Source organism: Salvelinus fontinalis, chromosome 27 (genome assembly GCF_029448725.1).
Source record: "Salvelinus fontinalis isolate EN_2023a chromosome 27, ASM2944872v1, whole genome shotgun sequence".
Lineage (NCBI taxonomy): Eukaryota > Metazoa > Chordata > Actinopteri > Salmoniformes > Salmonidae > Salvelinus > Salvelinus fontinalis.
In genome coordinates, this window is record NC_074691.1 from 29,881,228 (window position 1) to 29,893,716 (window position 12,489).

General features: G+C 42.3%; 1 protein-coding gene across 1 annotated transcript; it reads right to left on the reverse strand.

Annotated features, from left to right (window-relative positions):
* Nucleotides 1-9,914: 9,914 nt before the first annotated feature.
* On the reverse strand, nt 9,915-11,668 carry zgc:112001 (uncharacterized protein LOC550384 homolog). Its single transcript, XM_055885522.1, has one exon. It carries the CDS (start codon nt 11,354-11,356, stop codon nt 10,472-10,474), a length of 885 nt encoding a protein of 294 aa, XP_055741497.1. The 5' UTR covers nt 11,357-11,668; the 3' UTR covers nt 9,915-10,471.
* Between the last annotated feature and the right edge of the window lie 821 nt (nt 11,669-12,489).

Genomic DNA, 12,489 nt, shown 5'->3' on the forward strand with positions numbered 1-12,489 from the left:
ACGGGGAGTGACTATGGTGGTGTGGGGACAGCGTCCAGAGCCGGAGCCACCACCGTGGTTAACTGCCCACCCAGACCCTCCCCTGGACTTTGTGCTGGTGCGCCCGGAGTTCGCACCTTGAGGGGGGGGTTATGTAACGGTCCTGACCAGTTTTATGTTGTTTTTGTATGTGTAATTGGTCAGGGCGTTAGTTTTGGGTGGGCAGTCTATGTTATCTGTTTCTATGTTGGTTTTGGTTGCCTGGTATGGCTCTTAATTAGAGGCAGGTGTTTTGCGTTCTCCTCTAATTAAGAGTCATATTTAGGTAGGGTGTTCTCACTGTTTGTTTGTGGGTGATTGTCTTCCGTGTCTGTATGTTATTTCGTACCACACGGGACTGTTTCGGTTTATGTAGTCTGTTTCCTATTCGTGCGTTCTTCGTGTCTATGTAAGTTCTCATGTTTAGGTCAGTCTACGTCGTTTGTTATTTTGTATCATTTCAAGTGTAGTTCGTGTTCGTTTTTTCGTCTTGTTTAAATAAATATGTATTCAAACTTCGCTGCGCCTTGGTTCCCTCAATACTCCTCCTTTTCCGAAGATGGAGAGGAGGAGGATCGCCGTTACATATCATTACAACTTAAATTACGTTCTTTTCATCATCGCTATGCGAACAAGGCTGATTTCTGCAACAATTCTTCTGTTTAAACAAGTTTTGTTAGCTAATAAAATTAAAACAATTCTCACAACTTTTTTGTCCCTTGTTTACATTGCAACATGAAAGTAATGTCTTAAACGTTGCTGAATTTCGGAAATGGCAAAAAAATCATGTAATCTGCTTGACACATTAAAGTTACTTATCTTAAAGATCACGAAGTCAGCTAATTTCCACTCCATTCATAAATCAGTTTGATTCATAAACTGGTTTGTCTGGCTGTCATGTTTTTATTTTAACCTGCTCTTCCCTTGTCTACACTTAAATAATATAATTTCAGTAGTCCTCATTTTTTTCTATCTCGCATCTCTCATTGGTATACCCTTGTGGTTGAATATATATGTATCTATTGTTTGTCCTCGGATACAACAATTAATTATGTGGAACAAATAAATATCAAAGGATACCTTACAACTTACAATAATGAACACCTTGTGAAACAACTGTGAAAACCAACCGATCAATGTTTAAGAAGAGTACATAAACTTTGACAGTTTGTTGGTACAGTTCTGTCATTTTTACAGATGATTTTTTGTGCACTCACATGGCAATCAGACTGAACTACTTAATTCTGGTGTGCGGAATAAAGAGGTGGGTGCTGTGTGGTTGGGAGGTTCTGCCTGTCACTTGATCTCAACAGCCAGTCTCAGAAGGGGGACTTGAAGAGGGAGACTGCGAAGTCCAGGCACTGCTGCTCTCTTTGTTCCGAGTGTTTGCCCTGCTAGTGTTTTTAGTTCATCTGTGTATCTAACATATTATATGCCCAGTATGATGCGGCTAGCAAACTTTATTAGCAGATATTGACAACATGACAATAACAGTAGCTGTAGATGATGTAATGAGATGGAGGAGGGGATGGGATGAGTGGGCAGATTGATGGCCAATCAGAAGTCACTAGATGCAGAATTTGGTCGGAAGGGAGAGGAGAGAAAGAGTTAAAGGATGAGGAGAGAGGAAAGAGGCAGAATCAAGAGATGTCACGATCGTCTTGCTGAGAGAGAGTGGACCAAGGCGCAGCGTGTGCAAAATACATTCTCTTTTATTTTAGAGAAAGGAAAAAACACGCAACGAACACTATAACAAACTGAAACAAAACAACAAACGATCGTGAAGCTATAGACGTAAGTGCACACACAAGCTACAAACGTACAACATAGACAATTACCCACATTAACCTAGTGCCTATGGCTGTCTTACATAGGGCTCCCAATCAGAGACAATTAATGACATCTGTCTCTGATTGAGAACCATTCAGGCAACCATAGACACAGCTAGACACCTACACTAAACACAAACCCATCTACTCTACTTAACCCCCTAAACCATACAACCACCCTAGACAATACAAAAACACATACCTTCCCCATGTCACACCCTGACCTAACTAAAATAATAAAGGAAACAAAGAATACTAAGGCCAGGGCGTGACAAGATGCTTGATCAGGTGCTGCGTCTAGTTCTTCCTGTCATTTCTTCCTGTCATTTATCATCGACTGGCAGCCAGTCTCAGTCAGGGGTTCAATAACATGGGCGCTAATCTGGATTTCACATGACGGGGCACAGCCATGGGTGCGCCTGGGAGGGCATGGGTCACCCACTTGGGAGCCAGGCCCAGCCAATCAGAATGAGATTTTCCCCACAAAATGACTTTATTATATAGGAAGTCAGGCACAGGAGAGCAGAGATGGGTGATAACAGGAGAACTTTAATATACACCCTGGCCCAAAGGCACAGGCGAGGCAGCACAAAGCACAACCACGGTAACATGAAACGGATTAAACAAAACAAACAAACCTAGGTTTGAAACAAACCTAGCACAAGCCAGCCTGTAGCGTAACACCCTACACAAAGAACAATTAAACACACAGACATGGGGGAAACAGAGGGTAATATACATTTAGTCTGATAAGGGAATGTGAACCAGGTGTGCGGGAAAACAAGACAAAACAAATGGAAAAAGAAAAGTGGAACGGCGATGGCTAGAAGACCGGTGACGTCGACTGCCGAACGCCGCCTGAACAAGGAGAGGGACCGACTTCGGCGGAAGTCGTGACACTCTCACTCCATTCACTGTGTGTGCGTTGTGTGACCAGCTTCCTTATTGCAATAAGTTTTTAATAAAAGTAATGCCTTGATTGATTATTGACTTTGCCTCTCCTCATTATTAATTGAAAGTAGAATTTCCACCACATTATTCCAGTTTAGATGATTGAGGTAGTCTCAGTATTCAAAATGCCCTTTCTGAATGCAGGTTGCGGGTGATTAACAATTCCACTTGTTGGATATCCTAACTCTGGCTGGATTCCAATGGGAATTACACATCACTTTGCAAACCAGCATAATGTGACTTGCAGGCCCAGGAGATTCCTCACCACTGTGTTAGGGTATGACTAGGCCCTCAAAGAAAGGCCATATGATATCTGTAATGCGTTGTCATAAATAATTACATTTTAAAGGCTAATACGGCTGGTGGGTTCTACCCGTTCATACAGGGTTCTAGGAAGAACCCTCAAAAGATGAAAGGGTTCTCGGTAGAACGCTTCATAGACGGTTCTAGGAAAAACCTTTAGATGATAAAATGGTTCTTGGTAGAACCCTTTATAGAGGGTTCTAGAAGGAAACCTTCATAGAGGGTTATAGGTAGAACGATATAGAGGGTTCTAGAAGGAAACCTTCATAGAGGGTTATAGGTAGAACGATATAGAGGGGTTTCTTTGAACACATCTGGATTGGTGCTTTCATTTGATCCATTTTAGGTAAAAAGCTTCTAGTGTTAACGTGCAGAAAACCCAGACTTTAACGAGAGCAGAAATCAGTGAAACAGATATCAGAGCACAAATCAGAATTGGGGCTAGCAACAGTAGATGGGCCAGTGTGTACATGCACATTTCCAGATATAATCAGCAGTAATACAATCAGGGCACTGTATAGGACAGGGAGAGCTCTGCAGTGCTGATTTATAATAGGAGGTGTCAGAGGAAAGCCCATAAAATTGTCAGAGACTCCAGTCACCCAAGTTATACACTGTTTTCTCTGCTACCGCACGGAAAGCGTTACCGGAGCGCCAAGTCTAGGACCAAAAGGCTCCTCAACAGCTTCTACTCTCAAGCCATTAGACTGCTGAACAATTCATAAAAATCGCCACCAGACAATTTACATTGACCCCCGCCCCACCCACTCTTGTACACTGCTGCTACTCACTGTTTGTTTGTTAACTGTGCATAGTCACTTCGCCCCCACATAAATGTACAGATTACCTCAACTAGCCTTTACCCCTGTACACTGACTCGGTACCGGTGCCCCATGTATATAGCCTCGTTATTGTGTTACTTTTTATTATTACTTTTTATTTTAGCCTACTTGGTAAATATTTTCTTCTTCTTGAACTGCACTGTTGGTTAAGGGCTTGTAAGTAAGCATTTCATTGTAAGGTCTACACTTGTTGTATTCGGCGCATGTGGCAAATAAAGTTTGATTTGATTTTGATTTGATAACATTTGAATGTGCGTTAGATGGCATCAAGATCATATTGTACAGCAATTTCATCAGGTAACATGAATACAAAGCCGGCGAGAGATGGTTAGAATAGGATGGGAAGCCAGGAGTCCGTCTTGTCACGTCTGCTCCCGCTCTTCCCCCCCTGGCCAAGCGCCAGGCTGCCTTGCATCACTCACTCCTATTATCTATTATGCACACCTGCCTTCCCTCTTCACGCGCATCAGCGATATTGGACTCACAATACCTTTTTACCGTTGTCTACTGCTTTACAATACCTTTTTACTGTAGTCTACTGCTTTACAATACATTCTACCCCTATATCTGACTATTTCATCTACATATGCTCTGTGTAGAGGATACCACAACTGTACGACTGACATTTTTACCACATTCCCCAAACTTACATATGATAAAAACAAATGATTGGCACTTCAAAAATAACAGTTTAGAAAATTGTAGAAATGAGCAATATCACCTTAGGGGGTGTGGTATATGGCCAATATAAGCCTTAGCCATGGTATATTGGCCATATATAACAAACCCCTGAGGTGCCGTACTGTTATTATAAACTGGTTACCAACATAATTAGAACAGTAAAAATGTTTTGTCATACCCGTGGTATACCACGGCTTTCAGCCAATCAGCATTCGAACCACCCAGTTTATAATGTATTTTTTGCTTGTGGATTAAATGTTAGGCTCATTTTACATATCATTATCGAATATATTACTGACTAAACGAAACGTTCAAACGAAAAACTTAAAAGGTGGGGTGTGTTCGACTACAATGAATGCACAATTAAAGGTTATGACATTACAAGTGTTATCAGTTTAGAGTTTTGTACTTAAAGTTTTGCAGAAATGCCTCTCGCACTATGCATGCACTATGCACTATGCACTATGCATGTTCCTGCCCTTGGTTTGTTTATTCTGATATATTACCTGTATTGTCGGCATTTCTGCCCCCTCTGGTTTATATTTAATATGTGAGCACTCCACTAATTCCTGTACAGCTGTTCCGTATTGTCTCTGTATGTAACCTTGTCAAGGTATTAGGTTATTTCAGACGTATTATTATGTTCCTGAATTTGTCTATATTACAGCGCTTTATGCCACTTATTGGCACTTTATTGGTAAACTTTCATGTTTATGTCTAAAATGTCGGTTTGCGTTACCAATTACTGGACAGAAAAGTGTATTTCCGTCTCTTTGAGGGAGTTGTGCTTAGTGGCCTTTTAAGAAGTAGATGCTGACATCTAGCGGCAGAGTTGTATTATAGTTTACAAGTGACATTGTATTTTATATGCTCACGCATGATAGGTCTGCGGTTGTTTACTATTTAATGGCTACTACGTATTCCTGTATTCATTATTCTGTAATTCTCTCTTTACATTTCAGAAAAGACATGCTTACTATGCAACACGTCCATGATTAATAAATAACTGAAGGTTGAATGGATCTGTTGGGCAGCCTTTCCTTCTAACAGAGGAAGTACACTGACTGTAGTACGTACGCCAGTCAAGCCAGTTAGCATCTAGTGTTCCACAGTAAGCCTTGTGGCAGTTTTTCCTCCACGTTTCTTCAGTAAAAAAAAAAAAAAGATTTGATGTGTCGGTGATTAATCACTGACCAATTAGATACGATAAATACTAATTTCACGTAAACAAACACTTTTTTGAAGTTGTTACAGTGGTAAGTAAACACAGATCAGATTATAATTCAAATATGGATGATGCTGATTTGAAGGATAATAACACGTGTATTGACCAGGCCTCAAAATGATTCAACAAAGTGATCTGAGTAGGTTTTTCAGGTCCCATCCTCAATAGAAAAAGAATAAGGGCACATAAATACAGAGGACTACCATACAGTACCTTTCCTGGTGGATATTTGGATAGACAAACTGCAGTCAGTCTACATTTCCCATGTCTCTGCAAGTCTGTATGAGAGACTGTATTTTCTGACCATAATGAGTGTACTGTCAGTGCTTATTATCAGAATCATTATCATCATTTTAATATCAGCAATCCAGAAGCAAATATTGTGTGAGCGCTGGTCTCTGGCCAACTACTGCCTGGAGAAACTATCAGCATTGTAATGTAGGCCTAATATGTGTGTGATATTGATAAGGCCCATTCAAACCCACAAATCATGTTTAAGCAAATGTCACACTGTATTGACTTGAACCCAAAACATAAAAGTAATAATAATAATGTGATCATATTACTCCAGTGCTAGCCTCTCTACACTGGCTTCCTGTTAAGGCTAGGGCTGATTTTCAAGGTTTTACTGCTAACCTACAAAGCATTACATGGGCTTGCTCCTACCTACAGTATATCACAAAAGTGAGTACACCCCTCACATTTTTGTAAATATTTGAGTGTATCTTTTCATGTGACAACACTGAAGAAATGACACTTTGCTACAATGTAAAGTAGTGAGTGTACAGCTTGTTGAACAGTGTAAATTTGCTGTCCCCTCAAAATAACTCAACACACAACCATTAATGTCTAAACCGCTGGCAACAAAAGTGAGTACACCCCTAAGTGAAAATGTCCAAATTGGGCCCAAAGTGTCAATATTTTGTGTGGCCACCATCATTTTCCAGCACTGCCTTAACCCTCTTGGGCATGGAGTTCACCAGAGCTTCACAGGTTGCCACTGGAGTCCTCTTCCACTCCTCCATGACGACATCACGGAGCTGGTGGATGTTAGAGACCTTGCACTCCTCCACCTTCCGTTTGAGGATGCACCACAGATGCTCAATAGGGTTTAGGTCTGGAGACATGCTTGGCCAGTCCATCACCTTTACCCTCAGCTTCTTTAGCAAGGCAGTGGTCGTCTTGAAGGTGTGTTTGGGGTCATTATCATTTTGGAATACTGCCATGCGGCCCAGTCTCCGAAGGGAGGGGATCATGCTCTGCTTCAGTATGTCACAGTACATGTTGGCATTCATGGTTCCCTCAATAAACTGTAGCTCCCCAGTGCCGGCAGCACTCATGTAGCCCCAGACCATGACACTCCCACCACCATGCTTGACTGTAGGCAAGACACACTTGTCTTTGTACTCCTCACCTGGTTGCTGCCACACACGCTTGACACCATCTGAACCAAATAAGTTTATCTTGGTCTCATCAGACCACAGGACATGGTTCCAGTAATCCATGTCCTTAGTCTGCTTGTCTTCAGCAAACTGTTTGCGGGCTTTCTTGTGCATCATCTTTAGAAGAGGCTTCCTTCTGGGACAACAGCCATGCAGACCAATTTGATGCAGTGTACGGCGTATGGTCTGAGCACTGACAGGCTGACCCCCCACCCCTTCAACCTCTGCAGCAATGCTGGCAGCACTCATACGTCTATTTCCCAAAGACAACCTCTGGATATGAAGCTGAGCACGTGCACTCAACTTCTTTGGTCGACCATTGCGAGGCCTGTTCTGAGTGGAAACTGTCCAGTTAAACCTCTTATGGTCTTGGCCACCGTGCTGCAGCTCAGTTTCAGGGTCTTGGCAATCTTCTTATAGCCCAGGCCATCTTTATGTAGAGCAACAATTCTTTTTTTCAGATCCTCAGAGTCCTTTGCCACGAGGTACCATGTTGAACTTCCAGTCAGTACGAGGGAGTGTAAGAGCGATGACACCAAATTTAACACACCTGCTCCCCATTCACACCTGAGACCTTGTAACACTAACGAGTCACATGACACCGGGGATGGAAAATGGCTAATTGGGCCCAATTTGGACATTTTCACTTAGGGGTGTACTCACTTTTGTTGCCAGCGGTTTAGACATTAATGGCTGTGTGTTGAGTTATTTTGAGGGGACAGCAAATGTACACTGTTATACAAGCTGTACACTCACTACTTTACATTGTAGCAAAGTGTCATTTCTTCAGTGTTGTCACATGAAAATATATACTCAAATATTTACAAAAATGGGAGGGGTGTACTCACTTTTGTGATATACTGTATCTCTCCGATTTGGTCCTGCTGTACATACCTACACGTACGCTACGGTCACAAGACGCAGGCCTCCTAATTGTCCCTAGAATTTCTAAGCAAACAGCTGGAGGCAGGGCTTTCTCCTATAGAGCTCCATTTTTATGGAATGGTCTACCTATCCATGTGAGAGACGCAGAATCGGTCTTGACCTTTTAGTCTTTATTGAAGATTCATCTCTTCAGTAGGTCCTATGATTGTGTGTCTGGCCCAGGGGTGCGAAGGTGAACAGAAAGGCACTTGAGCGACGAACTGCCCTTGCTGTCTCTGACTGGCCGGTTCCCCTCTCTCCACTGGGATTCTCTGCCTGTAACCTTATTACAGGGGCTGAGTAACTGGCTTACTGGTGCTCTTCCATACCGTCCCTTTGGTATCATTTGAGTGGGTTGAGTCACTGATGTGATATTCCTGTCCAGGTTGGCGCCCCCTCGGGTTTGTGCTGTGAGGGAGATCTTCGTGGGCTATACTCAGCCTTGTCTCAGGGTAGTATGTTGGTGGTTTGAAGATTTCCCTCTAGTGGTGTGGGGGCTGTGCTTTGGCAAAGTGGGTGGGGTTAAATCCTGCCTGGTTGGCTCTGTCCGGGGGTATCGTCGGACGGGGCTACAGTCTCTCCTGACCCCTCCTGTCTCAGCTTCCAGTATTTATGCTGCAATATTTTATGTGTTGGGGCTAGGGTCAGTCTGTTATATCTGGAGTTTCCTGTCTTATCTGTTGTCTTGTGTGAATTGAAGTATGCTCCCTCTAATTCTCTCTCTCCTTCTTCCTCCCCTCCTGGACGACCTGAGCCCTGGGACCATGCCTCAGAACTACCTGGCCTGATGACTCCTTGCTGTCCCCAATGCACCTGCTTGTGCTGCTGCTCCAGTTTCAACTGTTCTGCCTGCGGCTATGGAAACCCGACTTGTTCACCCGACGTGCTACCTTGTCCCGGACCTGCTATTTCGACTCTCTCTCTACCGCACCTGCTGTCTCTAACTCTGAATGCTCGGCTATGAAAAGCCAACTGACATTTACTCCTGAGGTGCTGACCTGTTGCACCCTCTACAACCACTAATTATTATAATTTGACCCTGCTGGTCATCTATAAATGTTTCAACATCTTGGCCATGTACTGTTATAATCGCTACCCGGCACAGCCAGAAGAGGACTGGCCACCCCTCGGAGCCTGGTTCCTCTCTAGGTTTCTGCCTTTCTAGGGAGTTTTTCCTAGCCACTGTGCTTGTACATCTTTATTGCTTGCTGTTTGGGGTTTTAGGCTGGGTTTCTGTATAACACTTTGTGACATCGGCTATTGTGAAAATGGCATTATAAATACATTTGATTGACTATATACGGGTATATAATGGTATTATAACAGGCCTTTATTAGTCTCTTAGCCAATTGTGACACACGCCTCATATGACTTATAATAATATATGTTTAATTAAATAGGCCTTATAAAGCTTATACATGGCATTTAAACAGTCCTTATGAAGCTTATACAGGGCATTTAAATAGTCCTTATTAAGCTTATAAAGGGAATTTGAATGTGTTCGGAGGCATGGTAGAGCTTTAAAACAAAATACTGACAGCACTATGACACATCTAGGCCACAGTATGCCGGCAGAGAGCGGAGCTGCTGCTGACTACAAATGATCTAGCAATCAGTTAAGGCAATAGGAAAGATACCAATCAATATGCCTATAAGCTTGTCACTTCTATTCAAATTACAAAAGACTGAAGAGAAGAAATAACAATGATGCGTGTTTCGATTTATTTGTTTCTCGAGTTCTCTTTTCTCTTGAGTATTATGTTGATAATGAGGAAAGCCATCACTGGAGAAGCATAATGGAATTGATAGTGGCATTTTAAATATGTTTAAAGTTCCTAGATCATAATTCCTATTAAGATATTAAACATATTTGAGGTAATCATTCTATACAGATAACCAATCACACATGGTCTTTGTTCTGTAGGCTATAAAAGCGTAAAATTCAGCACAGCAATGAAAATATATTGTTATACTGTAGTCTCCATTCTGAGACATTTGCATACAACTTATATAAAAAGGTTTAAAAATTAAATTAAAATAATTTACACAATTACCTCTTCAGTTCATATGAAACTTGAATCACAGATATGATCATAATTAGCACCCATTCTTATAGCCTCTTAATTTCATACAAGGGGTTTGTATTGACACAACAATACATAGGGCCTACATGCTCATCACACAGACATCTTAATCATGCTAAAACATTCATATAAATACATAATGTAGAGAGTTTTAAAACTTGTCAAAACACGTTTAAAACACTTTCAGCTGTCCAAGCTGTTTGCAGGGTAGTGGTTTCAATGAGGAGGGTATGGGAAGCTCATCTAGGCTGTCAGGGAACTGCTCTGGTGGAAGTTGCCTCAGAATTGTTTGCATAGCCATGAGAAACAGTGGAGCTGGCTTCTGTCCAACGAGGTATTTGAATTTGTCCTCACCTAGGACTTTGGACCAACAAATTGGGTCTCCTTCGAGCGCACTCTTCATTTTGAAACGAATCTCTGGCATAAACATTAACAAGTTGTCAAGACACAGCTTTTTTGGCCCAATGTTCACTTTGGAGTCCCACAGCTGTTCCAAAATGACATCCAATGGCGTCATACCGTTTTGATCTTCTGCCTGTGGCGAGGCGCCGTTGCCCAACAACAGAATAACGGACTCTGAGCGCAGGAGCTCACAAGCCAGATGTAGTGGAGTTTTACCGTCCTCCATGTGAAAACATCCGCCTCGGTTCATATATGACCGCAGACTGGGTAGTCGATGCGCTTCTTGCAATATGAGACCCAGTATGTCCCGTCTGTCATATCTGACAGCCATCGCCAAATGCGGGGCCGATGATGGACAGCAGCAAAAGCGCTCGCCGGGCATGGCCAGTGCTTCATCGGTGTAGTGACTGAGCAAGTATTGAGCGTAGGCTTGGTGGTCATGTACTATAGCGTACAGTAATGCCTCCGAGGGAGTGTAGGATCTCTGGCTGGCGTCTTCCTCCCAGTAAAAAGTCTCCATTGTCCGCATGTCCTCCAACATCCAAACAGGCTTTAGATCCCGCACGGCCTGATAGAAGAGAAAAGATTGGTATTTTCGCTGTTTGCATTTCTCGTCCTTATGGAGTCTACCATTGTTCGTAGCCGACGTAGACATGATGATCTGAGGTCCGATTGATTTACTAATGCCCCTCGTTCGTGTCCTTCAATGAGACCGCAGTTCATGCATAGGCTATTTATAAAACATAAAATCGCACATACTGTCCATGGTAGCCTACTAGGTTAAAATACTTGTATTGTTTGTATGTAGGCCGGACTATTCTAATACTTCGAACTATTATAATATACACGTTCAAGCACACACGCAGGATTAGCTTACATTCACACACATCGGCTACAGTACCCCCATTTCACAGCAACCGCCCCCAACACACATCTGAATTGGGAATGGGATTTCCCTCCGCAGTACAGTGCTACTACGCAGGCGCCTGGATCTAATATTTTAACCAAATGTTCTCTGAATTAAATCGTTACAATGTAGCCGCTGATGAGACTAGGACCAAGTCTAATTGTTTCAATTTGGCCACTGAGGCCTCTTCCCTACACAAAAACATGTGGGGTTCCACAACGGTTATTCTAATATCCTCAAAGTTCTTCGAAAAACCTTAGGGTTCTTGACAGTGAATATTGCCACCAAAAGGTTTTTTCCAAGAACCCATAGGAGGTGGGGTTCATCGAGGAACCTCCTTCGTTGGCGGGGGGTTCTTGCAGGAACCTAACTGCACAACTGGAACATTTAGATTTGAAAAAAACAGCAGGTGCAGCCACTTATCTGAAAAATGTAAAAATCTCCTTAATTGAAGGTAAGGTTTGTCCCTTGTATGATCTAAATTGATATTGCTTCATGATGATACCTATATCTTTTCATATTTGTGCCAATCTTTCTAAAACAGAAAAATGGACACAATTCAATGGATATCAATCAACAAAGAGGTAAGAATATGTAGGCAATAAGAATATGTTGAAGGCAAACAAAGGTATGTCAATTGGTATGTTATGCAGATCACATTTACCACCTTCCTCCATTACCTCTTCAATGAATATCCCATACCTTATGGACAGGGTATGAAAACCATGATCAAAACAGTTTTTTTCATTCACATTCACCACAAATACCAAGGTATGAATACTGTTGTGTATTATAATTACTATTTTTTGGATTCACAGACTTCACCCTCTCTCCACCTCTGATGAATATAACAAGAAACCTGTTCGATCACTGTCACGCCC